Raw genomic sequence first — 16135 nt, 5'->3', positions numbered from 1 at the left:
CCTACCTACCTTTCTATATTAGTGAGTCATTTCTAAATGCAAATGCATCTTTACAGAAACGTGGCAACAGAATAGTCATAACATTGCATTGAGACGTAAATATTCAAGAAACTATCACTGGAATTCATGTGAAATGTTCGTATAAGAGCGCATTGATAAAGAATAACTTTGACCTAGATAATACCATTTCTCTAAAAGAATATCGTCACATCATAGGAGGCTAAGAAATATCATTCCGAGCTTATCTGAAGCCCAGAAGCACAAAAATTATTAATACAAAATTGTCTTATTCAATGAACCTGGGAAATAATCAGAGCTACTAGGCGGATTTCCAGCAAAGCATTCCACTTTTGTTGTTGTCAATGTTCCTGGAATGACATCACACGGTATCCGGCCAATCATGATTTGAACCGGTTCCGTTGTATCGTCAAGAAATCGTCCTTCTATCACAACCCTGGTACCACCTTCCAAACTGCCCATATCTGGTGTCACACTCAGGATCTCTGAATCAAAACTGGAGCTTGAATAAGAGGAAGATAAGAGGCGATTAAGTCGCAGGTGTAACCGTCTGTGTTTTGCATTAGTGAATTTGGATAAAACTATGAAAGTGTGATTGCAATTCATGGATTTGGACTTGGGTAAGGAATTTTTTATGATTCTCAATTTCCATAAAATTTTTGAATGAATTTTCTGCCGTCAACCTATTGAAGCAAAACACAAATTCACCGTTATCACCAATCACTATTAGTAGAGGCCAGTTATTGGCGAAAGACTATGGAGCCTTCGGTATGTCCCTCAAGTAGTTGAACACAATCCGAAACAAAATATCAGTGGTTATTCTTCAAGACTAGTAATCAAATTTAGTCAAGTGGAAAATTCTACATTAATAGATTTGCATTGTTTAAAAAATGTGGGCTAATATAGTTCTTGTGTCACAATAATAAACGATTGCTTGGAAATAGTAACTTTTTACAAAATGTAGTGCGTTGAAAGTTAAGTCTGAACAAATATCTTTGATGTTGTCAGTTCTTCTGACTTTTGCAAAGGGATGCATCTTCCCAAACTATATTTAAAAGAGTTTATTTGAGTGGTTTTCAAAGCATTTGATATCTACGGAAACTTGTAATTGATATGATATCATTGATAAACAATCCGATAATTAGAATATTTGCATGTGCTGTTTTTGGACAACTGTGCCATGTGTCCACACCCTTCAGAACAGATTACTGCAAGCATTTATTATTGATGCATATGCAAAATATATTTTCTGACAAAAGTTTCCAATCAAGCATTGCCGTAATGTATATAAATAATATACACATAGATATAAATAACCACCTGTACATTATATTCTGAATACTAAGCAAGTTAGACAATACATCAAGATGAAACGAATCTGAAAACATTGCACATGAAACCGAGTCACCAGGGATTTATCACACTGCCATAGTAAGAGAGCTCCTTATTATATCAATAAAATGTCAATGTGATTCATACAGCCAGCACACCTGCTTGACTCAAATAACATACACAGTTCACACCCAGGAAAGTTCAGAAGAACTCGCGAATCAAACATCATACCTGCATAAGTCTGGAAGTTGTACACCTTATTTTTACCGTTGACTTTCATCAAGCTGTTATCAATTTGTGCTCTGCCGTAGTCATCGGTCAGAATCAGACTAAAATTTTGCGGGCCTAAATACAAGAGGTTAAGTGTGACAACATTTAATATAAACAACATATTACCGATAAATGTTGATTTCGGTTTGCACGTTATCACACCCTCATCTCCACTTGTCAATTCTAATCTATGGAATACATCCGGTTCTGCGAGCAAGTCACAGGTCTGTCCTCCAATGTAAGCTCTGTGATATAGATGGAATGGATAAATATGCATATTAGGTTTTCTTATAGCCACATATTTCACTTTTTAGTAATATAAAGCCAATAAACATCACACCAATGTAATTTGCTGTGCTGCTGTTGAATATTCCACAAATTCGAAAGATTGCAAGGGATATAAATAATTTTAACTTTCAAAAGTTGCAATACTGAATATGTTTCAAGTAAGGTATAGTAAAGATCACTAAGCTAGCACACAACAACCCCTTATATGCATTGTAATTCCAGCAATAATTCCCTATCCCAGCCTCAAGCTGACGATTGGTTAGATTTCAAAATCCAATACCACTTTCCAAGTACCAGTACATTAATATAAATTAACTTGAATATGAATTGCTGCACAAACCTTCTAATAGAAACAGTCCTTCCATTTTCATTTGTTTGGTTATTGCTACCAAATATTTGAGTGAAAATTCTTCCAGTGACTGTGATCAGACCTCCAGGAGCAAAAGATGTTTGCATGGGATATTGTACCCCATCCTGCTCAACGTACCCTGTCCTAATGTACGGTGTTCTATACCAACGCGGCTAAAATGCAAGATCACGAACACAATATCAGAATTGAAATTGGCACTGATAATATGCTGGTGTAATGGGGTATTAGTGATTAGAGCGAATAAGCTATGGTAAACCGTACAATTCCGCTGCTGAAGTATGAGTAGAAGGATTGAAGTCACCTAAACTACTTCAAGTAGAAGCAAAATTTGTTGACTTTTTAGAATTACTCAAATATGTAAGTAGGTTCGAAAAAGCGTAAGCTTTTGTGGCTTCTCACAACCATATGCGGACAGTACTGAGAGCTGGGTACGTGTTGCTACACCCCAGGATGTGTAAAGTTTCATTAGCATAAGAATTCAACCGTGTAATGTAATACAAAGGATAGTATTGCAATAGAGAAGTGGTTCTTGTCCTTTTTACCTCAGCGCCCATTTTCTGAAAAGATCAAGGTACCGCATATCGCATTCTTAAACATAGTAAGACAATGAGCGGTACAGATAACTGAATAGTTCATTATTACTTTGCTGGTACTGTAGATCGTAAAGCCATATTGACATTGAATCAATTTCCACAAAATAAAGGCAATACTGCCCTTAGCTTTCCAATGCAAAATTGATGTAATGCAAATATAACAACTCAGACGGAAAAAAGTAATTATACTATGAATAGTACGACATAGAAAAAAGCAGAAAATGTTTAATGTCACCCAATCAGAAACGGAGTTCTTTTGGTAGTGAAATCATCACATACTTAACCTGGTTTAACTAGAAGTGAACTACTGTATTAACTACTGTATTCAGCACTTGTCAAGTATATCATTCCAATATTATATCTAATGCACCTATCACTGATCGAACTAGGCTACATATGAACGTGAGGGCGATCACATGGAAAGCTTAATGAGAAAATATAACCTGACGATTATTGATTTATTGATACTCTCCGTTAAAACACCTCCCATCTGTTATTGGAAGAATATAATACTTCTACTTGACAAATTGTAAATATCGTCAAGTAAAATCGACAAAATATGGTGAAATAGAAGTGAATGAGGTGGAGAATTAAAGTTACCTGAGCAACTGCTACAGGTAGAGAAAAATCACTTGAGAACTCCGAAAAACCTGAAGTTTTTCGTTACAGACGAGCTCTGGTTATTACAGAGAATAGGCAACAGTATCTGCGGAGACTGCAGTTCAGAATTACACTCACTATGAAACGGCAATACCAGCTCCTTCCATTCCTGTTGCAATTTTCGTTGAACGGAACCTCGAATCCGTCCACCACGACTTGAATGAAATAATGCTGGTCACTTCTCATTGGTCTGAAACGAAAGATCGTATAGAATTGATTTAATGGGAAGTTTAAAATCCCAACTAACGAATCCACGAAGTGCCCGTACCGCGATAAGTAGAATTTTAACACTCCCCAATTTGCTTCATTACTTTTCGAGAAATATCAGTGACACTGTTTCAAGGTATCTTTATTGTAAATTCATATTGTGCAGCTAATAGATATTTTACTTGAAGTGCAATCCAACTCGCGGGATATTACATTTACGTCACTCCTACACTTCTACTACAATATAGCCATTGAGCAGTCTTTAGTGCGCGTGATAGTGTATCTACTGGGCAGAAATCGTAGTTAGCTCAATTTATATTTTATTTTTAAAGAAGCAACAAATCTGTTTCAACTTTCTTCGTTCCGTTATCACAGACATATATCCTGTAAAAGTAGTGCTTGAGATAAACATATGTTTATGTATAATTTAGTAGGCGTATATATATGAGAGTAGGCCTCCCACACACTCCACGCGATCTGCATAAAGTGAAATAGCGTTAAATGGTGCATGCGTGTTACGGCCAAACAATAGGTGTGCTGCAGGGCCGGCTCATCCACCATAACCAAGAGATCAAAAGGTGATACTATGAATGAACTGCTAATTGATATTAATGTACATGGGCTTATATCATCATTTTAGGTCATATCAATGATATTCGTTACTAAAATCCAACATTGGTACATTGATATTACTCAAATACTCATGTATCACAGTAAGTACGATGACATGGAGGCTACAATTCATCGTATATTGTTGATTCGCGGTTCAACAAAATGTTAAAAGATTATCTTACGCAAGATGTTGGCTTAAGCGAAGGGAATGACACACCGATATTCCTCATCCACGGGGATTCAGTCAGGAACTTCAGTTCGCGACAGAGAAGTCGACTACATTATGCACGGCTTGCACGCACTGCGTCATTTAAAATCTTTGGTTGGATGCTGAACATTTCTAGGGTTATCATACGGGTTGTCCTCCTTTTTCAAGAAGTCGAAAATGTTCTTTGATGACGTCCAAATGTCCTCCGTTTTGGTCCTGTTTTATAGCTTTGAGAGCTAGGCGATTGTTGTACACGGACAGCAAACAAAATGTCATAAATGACGCGAAATCTGGATTTCGACGACATTGACGGTAAGATTAAGTAAACAAGGTCGACGCCAACCGGTTTAAGTGGAATCGGGTGTTTCGGGAGTAGTGTAGCAAAAAATGACTTGTTTTTTGTCAACCCAATAATATTTTCTCAGAATTCTTTTAAATTACCCGCATTCTCGTCCGCTATCATATCTTTTGTAACTTGTAATAGGTGCCCTCTTTCCGCATCTCAAAATATGGTAACCCTAAATATTTTAGGCTTGCGACACCACGCCTGACATACAAATTCTAAATAGAGAAACATCAGTGAACTGGAAAGGTCAGTCGGCCTTCAAAACATTTCACTTACATAACTTGTTGCTAATGTGACAATATTGAGAAAATGTTATGTTGCTATTATTGTTACTTTCATTGAGACTTTATGAAGCTTTATTTAATATAGGATCAAAATATTAGGATATATTTTATTTTCTAATTTGGGAGAGATTCCTTGCCATACATATACAGACGACGAGAATTAGGGCTCTGTGCAATCCAAGATACACAAACACAAACAATCAGTGAATACGTCGAAGTTAAATAAACAGCCCAAGCGTGACAACCCCTTCAAAGGTAACATACCTTAATCAAACCGCGTGATAATAAACATATCTTTACCAATTTCAGTTGACCTCGCAACAATATATTTAGAAACGGGGTTAAAGGTGTATTTTGAACAATACCGTTGTTGGGAATTGCGTCTATTTGGTACGATAGCGAATCGCCCACAAATAGCAACCAGGTGTTGAGTAAACTCTCGAGATGATCTCAAAGAAGAGCGTGATGACCTATTTCTGTCGGCAACCTAGTTCAATTGGTAATCTGGACTCTGGAGCATGGTTATTACAATATTTTACTCCGATATCATAACAACACGTACGGTCAGTGGTCATCAAACAATTTTATTACACAATACAATGGCATCGGATCTATTAAATCGAAGCATTTCACATAAATTCGGTAAGTCATCGTATAAACCAAACGAACCATTTGAAATCAACCAGCCAGCGTATCAGTCACATATTTAACATACTGCCCAACTTCCATCCTGTCACACGCGAACCCTAGAATCGATTGCGTAAACTGTTTTCATCGCTATAAGAGCAACTGATTTAAATTTCTGATCATTACAACGTATAGCGTACGGTGACAGGCCCGTAACAAATTCGTTGCGCGCTGTCGCTGTGATTGCGATTTCATTGCCATTCTATTACAGTCGTCGAAACGATTTTGCAATAATTTTATTACCAATTCATTCTCAAATAGAATATATACTATATACTTTATACATGCTAGTCGAAACCCTGAAAGTAGACTAAATAGTGCCGAATCCCGCACGTGACCTCCAGTCAAATTTTTATGTTAGACGAAGCAATAAATTGAGCCTAAAAGTATTGAGGGCAGAAAGTAAGCCTTCGGGCCAGTTTCAGAGCTGCAGTAATACAACGTTAACACTAGGGCTGTGCGGAATCGAATTTCCAATTATCAATCATTATGACGTCATACGAGTATGGATAATGCAGAAAGCTGAAATAGGTGCATTTTATGCGACCACAAACTAAATAACGCCAGATCTACACCCCATAAAGATTATTTGCTGATGTGATCAGACTAGATGACCTTCACGGTCTTATCGATCAATCCTATGTAATACCGAATACTGTGCATGCATATTTTCTGTACCACCATCACTGCCGTGTGTTATGTATTTTGGTTGGATGAAAATAAAGACTCTCTCTCTAAAGACTCTGTCTCTTTTCGACCGTACCAATATTTAATTTAAATTCGTGACAATGTTATATGGGTCGATCATGACTTCACGGAACACACAATTTCAAATAACTGTGTAACTTTGTACTATACGTTTTGGATGCTGTGATACGATCAATTGGAGTTTCAAGGTTTCAAAGTTGAGAAGAAGGCGCCGGAACTAATTCTCGTTTAATTTCAGTTCTCGAAAGAAATCTTGCCTCACTTATCGACGCGAATCATTACATACTTGGTGCCATATAAAATTCAATTCAACTCATTGATTGTGGATGTGCCCATTTAGTTGATGTCGTTATTGTTGTTGTTTTTTGTGGTATTCATAGCGTTTGTGGACTGCGATGGTAATTTACACCAGGCCGATATTAGCTATTTTTTATTCCGTAACTAGCGGCTTGTAACACGGCCACTTCTAGGCTTTTTAAAACACCGCTTTCACGGATGAGGTGGCGAGGAGGAGCCTAGATAAACCTCCGACACTTAGGTAGGAATTATGGAATCGACCTTGGTCGAACTCGAAGCCACAACCTATTGGCGTTGCAGCTGGATTATACCACTACGCTATCTCGCCACCCCATGCATTTAGTTCCTGTCGACGTTTTGGAGTACCAGAATTCTACATCCTTTATTATCATATGAAAGAGAATATGTGTTCCAAAAATTTATTCCACCTGCGTTCAGGGCCGTAACAGCACTTCGTCAGGCCCCCCCCCAAAACGTTGGTCTCGGGCCCCCCATAGGGTGGAAAACCTAACTTCTGGGGGGCGAAGCCCCCCAGACCCCCCTCCCATTATACGCTGTTTGCATAAGGTGTACGCTCCTTCATTATTGGTTGTCCGTTTAGTCAGTCTGTTTTGCTTGCCTAATCGCGCCAAAGCGCGAGAATATTTTGTAATTCACGACTTAATACGTCAATATGACGCTGTTTATACATGGGGTGTCCGTTTAGTGAGTCAGTTTCGCTTGCTAAATCGCGCGAAGCGCGAGAAATTTCTATATACATGACTGAATCTGTCAATATGGTCGGTATTACTTATATATTGCTATCAATTTTTATCCTCTCTCTGCTCCCGTAATCTGATTTACCGGTAGAGCTGAGTAAAGTGTACTTGAAAAGGTAGGACCCCTCAATAATAATTGAACATCTCCGGGTGTATACCCGTTGGCAGGAACGAAACAACACTTCGTCAGGCCTCTAAAACCTTGAGTCTTGGGCTCCCATAGGGTGATAAACCGACCCCCCCAATCACGTTGTTCGCGTTTGTCACGTAATTACAGTTGTACAGTTCAGCTAGCCAGCGCGACGCACGAAAATTTTTGATAATTGATGATAAAATCGGTCAATAAGATCGGAAGTTGCATATATATTGCTATCAATTTCTTGTCCTCTCTACTCACGAAATCAGATTTACAGGTAGAGCTGAGTGAGATGTCTTTGAAACTGTAGAGCCCGTAAATAATAATTAAACATCTTCTGACGGGCGGACTCATTGGTATGACTTCGTTACATGATGTTATTTCGTGACCTCCTGTCTGCTATATCAAAAAATATAGAATCGCCCAAACGTAGCCTACTAAACTAAAAGATCACACGATTTCAAATTGGTATTTCTTCACCGGCATCTAATTTTTCGCTGCGGGATGGTATCTGTCCCATGAGGTTCAGATTACCAAGACAGGAACATTCGGCGCCAGTCATTTAGGCGACTATGGACAAATAAACCTATATGTATTTCGTAGCCTATAGCCTATATAACGAAGTTTTCGGCCACCATAAGGGCAGTCCTTTTCTGTCAAGGTTTCTCGCTGCCGATCGTTCTGGCACGCTTCTTGGAGTCGCGTGTTACATGGCCTAAAACTGTATATGTCTTGGTGTGTCGCGACGCGGTAATGGCCAACGCCGATATGCCCATTTCTATAAATCTTGTGTATTTTTCACTGGGGTAAGAGTACCCAATAATCATAACATTTGGCAACTTGAAATCGCGCGCAGTGCGAAAAATTTGTGAAAATGTTGCATAAAGTTTCAAAAAAATACTCTATAATTTATGCTAATTCACCAAAAAATTTGGGGCCCCCTTCGAGCTCGGGCCCCCCCCCAATTGGGGGGTTTGGGGTGCGGCAGTTGCGGCCCTGCCTGCGTTAAACTTCGACGCGAGGTATCATATCATTCAAAATATGGAGCAAAAATCTACCCACGTTCACATTAACGACACACCAGTGCAGCAATGAGGAACATGCCTTATTGTCGTAGATCGCTATGAGATATAAACTTGTGTCAATAAATTGGAATTAATTCATCAATATAGTGGAGATGGAATTATGTATTCGTGATCGCATAAAAAGTACATTTGAACACTTTAAGGGCGGAGATCATAAAGTTAGATGATCCGGGAGAATGCTAATCATGTGACTAAAACTGCTAATAGGGACGCATTTTGGGCGGAGATCATAAAGTTAGTTCATGCGTGTGATTAAGAACTACAAATCGCGACGCATAAATTTGGAAAAAGTTACGTGCGATGATTACTAGAGGTGTCCCGAGTTTTCAATTAAGTGGTGTTATCTATTGCATCATAATGCGAAAACGCGATTTTGGCTGTCAGTTGCCAATTTGTTGAATGAAACGGCAGGCTGCTGATAAAGATACTGCGACTATAATATAGGTAGAACTATCATCATCGCGAAATGAAAGTCGTGCGTTATCAGTAATGTACAGCAAAGAGATGGATTATAGAATATTGATAGATATATTGCTCTGCAATTGTCGGTGCATAGTCCGTTGATTGTCTAATAATCTAATTGTTCAGTGAAGCCATTACCTATAGGCAGGGTTGCCATCGACATGGACCCAAAAATAAGGACAGTCGAAAAATTAGATTGGCATTTAAAAGCGTTTTCTTAAATACTGTGTATTTATACGAGGCGTGGCATATCATTTTCCATACTTTCGCCAGAAACAATCTGCTCCAGCAACTCCTTGTTATCAGAATGTGCTTCATTGATTTCACGACCGCTCAGGTCTAGGTTTACCTTTACTCAGGGCCGAAACAGCACTTCGTCACCCCTCCCCCCCAAAAAGCAATATGATGGTCTCGGGCTCCCATAGGGGGATAAACCAAACTTCTTCACATCGCTGTGATTGGAGGCGTAAAAAAATATGGGAAAAGGCTGTACACCAAGTTCAGACAAAATCATTTTTGAGTGTATGGAGCAAGACCTCCAGTAACAAAGCTGGTAGTCTTGGTCCTGGCCGAAGCAAACTCCTTGAGATGTTATAATCGGGGAATATTGCGATGTGCAATCGTTGGTGAGGAATGATTGCTGATTTTTGTCAGCATGGAATGCCCCAGGTATCCTCAGCAGCAGCTGACACACTTCTTGTGTTTTGGGGTATCAATATAAGTTGAAATAGCGGTCTTTTTCATATGGCCTCCAGGTCAATGTCACAATTGCAGATATTGCAACACAGATACCAGAGGAAAATGATCGAAGTTCTGTAGTTGTTGAAAATAAGTCGAAAACAAGGACATTTCTTAGAAATAGGGACAGTTGAGTTTTCTAAGACGTGGCTCTTCAAAATAAGGACAAATCTTAGAAATAAGGACGGCATGGCAACCCTGCCTATAGGAGACAATCGTCACGGTCATTATCGGAACTATTTGCGCGTAGGAATGTTACGCACTCTACGCAATTTTTATAGATGATAACTATTATTTATAGTTTGTTACGCTTTGTTAAATCATGAGATCAAAACTAAATTAATGCTCTGCGATCAACCGACTCCCTTAATCCTGGGATGTTAAATCCTGATGCACACGATAATCCACTTTATCGATAAAATCCAACTTATGATATCCGCCCTCACTCTGTTTTAGTTTTATGGCGAAATAACGAGAGATACTCCTCTATCCGGCTCGACGCGTCTCGGATTCGAATCACTCGGTACTCGATTTTACTCTGCCCTAGTAATATACAGTCTTGTTGGAATTTGTAATCTATGATCAATTGGTCATGTTGCGAATGTACGTCGACGAATCGGATGTATACTTGGTATAAAGGTCAACTCGTGGTTCAACTTTGCAAACGCTGCATCAACCAGATCCCGATGACCTTCGAAATAGGACCGCTGTATTCTTTTTTACTGTGACCGCTGCCCATACTTTATAAAGTCAAGTAAATATTTACTGCTATTTCAAACCACGCCGAAAGGATATTACACTGCGCCCTATTACATATAAATAAACTTTACGGTTTCTTGAGTATATAAAATGTTATTGATGCTGTTTGGACAGAGTACATTCAATTGTAAACTCGGCGAGATTTGTCATATTGTGACAGTTTGGCAATCATATAATAGGATTACTGCCATAACTCTTATTTGCTTTATTGGGGAATGTTAAACGATACAGTGCGGGCGATAGCTTAACAGGTGACATGGTCTCGTACCTCGGGTAGTTTTGATGGCGGTCAGACGATTTGAAGTGAAATTGTACGGCATCGATGGGATGTTTCCAAACCCAAATCTAAAACTGGCGAACGTACAGGTTTCCATGAAGACAAAGAACATTCGGCAATGTTTGTAGAAGGATACCATATCTCGATGGTCTGAGCTATATACTTCTTTACACGCAACCCACGCAAAATGGCGGAAATCCAGTACAATGTGGCGGACATATTTACTGTATATTTATGATGAATATACATACGGAGTAGCTGCATCCACTTTCATGATATCTGTCACAATTTCGCGTTAGATCAAATTCATATTGGATACTTTGAGAATGCATTTTCGGATTCTAATTTGAATCGCATTAGTGGGCGGAGACTTCTATCTGTCCAGAATTGTGACATTTAGTGAATGAAGTTATGAAAATGGATATTAGTGTGATAACGGGATTGAGTGGCCATTATATTAGAGTTTCGCTTTATCTAGAAAGACACAATATATATATAGTGATCATATGTAAGACTGTGACGATGTTGCAAATGAAGTATTGTGTCCAGTATAACTTATCCCTTTCACACTGGTTCGCTAGCATGAACAGTGGAGATTGAGACCACAGATTGAATCCGACACGTTTGTTTCATATCGAGAGATATCGGCTCGAGGCTGTTTAAAAACATTTTTATTGTCCGGATGGGCTGGTAGCAAGACGCGGAACTGAAATTACCTCCTCATTTCCGTACCAATGATTATTAGCAGTAATGGGCTGTTTTTATTGCCATTAGTTACCGCTTCGAAGTAAGTTAATTCTTGAAAACACTGCAACTTTCAGATTTGTCGGATTGTAATATTGGCATCACTGCATCGAGAGCACGATTAAAACATACTGGACCGACACCAATTAGCACACAAGGCATTGGCAGATTGTTGAGTGCGCGACTAATAACTATAGCACAATAACTGGAAACCTTTGTTAGCGAGCATTACCAACTGCTCCGATAAAATATGGCTTTCTGGAAAGCCTCTCCAAACCGGTAGCTTGTTTTTAAAACGCGCTGCGGATGCAAATTATCACTAGACATTTAAAATTTATTGTTCCGCATCAGCCAACATCCCCGAATCCACTGCTGTTCAACTCACCAAGATACAATTAGTGCAGGGAAACTGACGATGTGCTAGCCGATCCGCTGGGCTCTAAGTACCTTCAGGTGTTACGAATAAATTTTATGCCGAAGCGTGATACATCTTTTAGCGGCGTTTCCGCTACAACGTCATCGTGGATGCAATTTTAACATAACGCAAGATGTAACCGTCGCACTAATAGAGAGATCTACTTGACTGATTACCGGGTATTAATTACGAGCTTGATCAGAGCAGTGCAATGTCCAAATGGCCTGGCGTAGTTTTCGGTATCTATAATTGTTGGTTATCGCCGGTCGCCGCTGACAATTGATTTAATAGTTCTAAACCGGAACAAAGTCATTCAGATCCGAGGCCGTATAGACATATAGGTCTCGCAGTTGCATGGTCATATTCCTTTCTTGATGCGCATATCAAACAGATGAACTTGCAATTAGTATTGATGCTTACTTCACTGTTATAAACTATGAAGGCGCATAATGCACATGCATATACTAGGTTGGTGATCCCAGGGCAAATTTTGCAATTTTCGCAACATTTTTTTACAGCTTCCTAAATGCTCAGAAGTTATGTAGTATGGTGTTTTAAGCTGTTTGGGGAATCTTCATATCGCAACTTTTTGTCCATTTTTTTCATTTATGCATCTTTTTGCATATTTTTCCGATATTTCATGCAACTTATTGCTACGTTTTTCGACTTTTCATGCAACTATTCTTTTGCTGGAAATATTTGGCACTATATGAAAATAGATCACTTGATTATTTCACCGCCGTTTTAATTCGAGGTCCTTTCTGATTTGACGTACATTCAGGCGAGACCACCGGAAATTATATTTTCACTGGGGCTCTTAATTTTGTTGAAGTCGCCAACACTGAGTTTTGCTACAGCACCTTGCATATGGATTGATTCGACTATGTCATACCCTAATAATTTCAAGGAACTTGTCCATAAATGCAACTTTTTAGTGCAGTTTTTGTGAAAAATAAATGCAACTTTTTCCTGCAACTTTTGTGAAAAATAAACGCAACTTTCCACGGATTTGACTGCAATAAAAACTCGCCCTAGACTGATCACTATGGGCGATTGTATTTTTCCAAATGATTTATTATTATTTGTGTCATCAATACAATTAAAATTATAAGAGATTGGGACTTTTATGTCATTCATGCGATTCCGATATCTGCGCTAAATAGATAGCGGATGTTTGAACATATCTTTATAGATATAATAGCATCATCAGAACTGCCATACCTGGTATAACATACGATCATGGTTTCGTGACTCGCGTCATTTTCGACATCGCAAGGAACGCTTTCGAAGTCGCTGACAAAATATGCTTTGTTTCCCAGATCTGGGCTTTCTCCAGCGGCACCGAAGTTACCGCTTGATGAAAATCCTAAATCGCAAACGCTTCAGCTCCGACTGTGCCGGTAGAGAAATTGGGGTTAAATACTCACCTTCCCCGTGAATGTATAATCGTGTTCCACCCTCGTAGCTGCCGTCGTGTGGCGTGATGCTTTTTACTTTCGGATAGACGTAATCTTCGGTCTGTGCGGCTGCAAACAGTTGGACAGCAACTATGGTTGCGGTCAATAGCCGGCAAGTCATAGCAGACGCTTCGCCCTGCGTTTTCTCAGTCTATCGACGAAGAGGCTCTCCTTGGGCTCTTCTTCAATAGTATTTATTTTTAGGTATACGATTTCTTCAGCTTGAATACTAAAGGGAAATATCATTGCATCAGGTCCACCGCAGGATGCATTTGATTAATCATATTTACATGAATCAGCCAAGAGACATATAGACCATGGAGATTTGGTACCGTGTAATACACTCTGGTGGTGGAAGGGCGGGCTTGAATGAACAGACCAACTCATGTTAAATCTGCCAACTGAGTAGTGGATTATACTTGCGGTACCACTGCGCTGCCAGGTTGGTATCCGCGTTTTACTACAAAACTTTCACATGCACGATAAACTCTTGCTAAACCACTCCATTAACAGCGGTGAAGCGATATTGTACCATCATAGTAATCTTCCCAACTGATTTCTTTTCTACACCCCTCTACAATCGTGCGTCCGGTAGAATTACCAAGCCTGGGTTGCTTCACACACAGGCTTTTTGCTATGATAAGCGAAGCGGATGTCTATCACTATCAAAAGTGATAACTTTCTATCAGAACGACCGACGACTGCGACGAGGTAATAATTAGAAGAGTCATTCTCGGATGGAGTGATTTCGCGGATTGTGATGAACTTACAGGTCGTAGGTGAAAATCAAGTAATCTAATAGCGCATGATGACGTTTATACTTGTAGCAGCAACAATGACATTGCCGCAAAGTGTTTGATATTTACCATCAGTCGACTTCAGTTTATCGGAATGCAATTTAATACTGATTGTCCTTATTGTACACCAAGCCCATACAGAAACAGTTATGAATCAGCGTTATTCGATAGGCCTATACCGTCATAACACAAACATTACGTCCCCAATACTACGTCGGTTTTAGATATCCTACAGCGCGATGAACAATGACCAATATTAAGAAAAGTGAAATTCTGGAATATAGTGGAAACAAAAAGCCCCCTCAGTGGCATCCTTTGAGTACGTGCGAATCCACACGACACAATGAACACGCCGAGTACTAAATTTGAGAACTCATAGACTACGAAACGCTACCGAACAACAAATATCACAAATCAATACTACCAATTCGCGAATTTCAATACAGAATACAGCGTTGAACGTTGGATGGTTTAATAGGAAAAATACGATACCAGAGTGGCTTCCAAATTATTTAAACTGGTTGATATTTCAGACACGAAATACATTAAATACGCTGCTATATAAAATTGCCATATGAATGGAAATGAAACTAATTTATGACCTCCCCTGTCTCTTTATATATGTTGATTTTAAATATTACTCAAGCAGTATACGGGCGGACTGGACACTTCATAGCAAGCATTACAAGTTACTTGAAACATTCCGGCTACGAATGTGGACTGTGGAGATGTTCTTTCCTGCTTCGGCGTTTGTGATGAAGTCGAACGCGCGAACAAGAAACCATTGTTACGCATAATTGGACGCTTTTGGATCACTCAATTATCGCTAAAACGATTACTTTCCATAATAAGACGCTCGTCGCCGAGGCATTCTTCCTTAAACATGAATTGCCGCTGTACTTCCGAAGTCGTGGCTTGCGTTCGTTTCATTATTCGAGAAAATACCGCAAACAATTCAATTTAGACAAATTATTGCCAGATATGATTTTTCATGACTGTACCCGTACACAATAATGTATTTTAATTTGTCGTCAATCTAGTGACTGCGACAATCAGGCTACCGCTATTATTTGCCTGTGTCACCGCAACATTGACAAATCAACATGCAATATTCGATTCTTGTTTTATATCGGATATGTAGGGTCGCGTAACAATGTGAATCAGATTCTCGAAACATTTCCACTGCTCTTTCTAAGGTCTTATGCACTTGCACTTTGTGGATTATTCATTTTTATCTGACTTAGACTGTATCGATTATGTAATAGTAGTTACGTGGACCATAGTTAAACCACAGAACAGTTTGATAGTTGGCCACGTTCTTAGGGTCCAACCAAAATGAGCATAATCATTATTCACAATCACAATCATATTTAAAGCCTAACAAATAGCGGTCATTTGCTCATTTGAATTCGATCAGTCAAAACAAGTTACCCACAGACAGGAGTATTTCGGTCTAAGCGCGTTACAGTAAATTATGACCACTTCCAAGGCAATTTCGCGAATGAAACATTCATCTGTAGGCTACATGTCGATGGGTTATTTTCAATTGAGTAACGCTGGGTTACCAGGATGAGGCCGTTTTTGTCAGACTATTCAATTCGACAACCGGTTCTAGACAATGACTGGA

At 39.2% G+C, this 16135-nt stretch overlaps 1 protein-coding gene across 1 annotated transcript in view; it reads right to left on the bottom strand.

Annotated features, from left to right (window-relative positions):
* LOC145455610 (fibrocystin-L-like) overlaps window positions 1-14715 on the bottom strand; it is a 62721-nt gene extending 48006 nt beyond the window's left edge. Inside the window, exons 1-8 of the mRNA XM_080333590.1 lie at window positions 14002-14715; window positions 13682-13940; window positions 13476-13620; window positions 3610-3721; window positions 2249-2430; window positions 1747-1865; window positions 1582-1695; window positions 300-503 (exon numbers count right to left, since the gene is read on the bottom strand). Coding sequence (XP_080189716.1) covers window positions 300-503; window positions 1582-1695; window positions 1747-1865; window positions 2249-2430; window positions 3610-3721; window positions 13476-13620; window positions 13682-13832 — 1027 coding nt within the window. The 5' untranslated portion in view covers window positions 13833-13940; window positions 14002-14715. The remainder of the gene's footprint in view (window positions 1-299; window positions 504-1581; window positions 1696-1746; window positions 1866-2248; window positions 2431-3609; window positions 3722-13475; window positions 13621-13681; window positions 13941-14001) is intronic.
* Window positions 14716-16135: the final 1420 nt, after the last annotated feature.

The sequence above is a fragment of the Botryllus schlosseri genome, chromosome 14, assembly GCF_051294905.1.
Source record: "Botryllus schlosseri isolate E-star chromosome 14, Bs_hap1, whole genome shotgun sequence".
NCBI classification, from domain to species: domain Eukaryota; kingdom Metazoa; phylum Chordata; class Ascidiacea; order Stolidobranchia; family Styelidae; genus Botryllus; species Botryllus schlosseri.
This window is presented reverse-complemented; position numbering and strand designations above follow the sequence as displayed.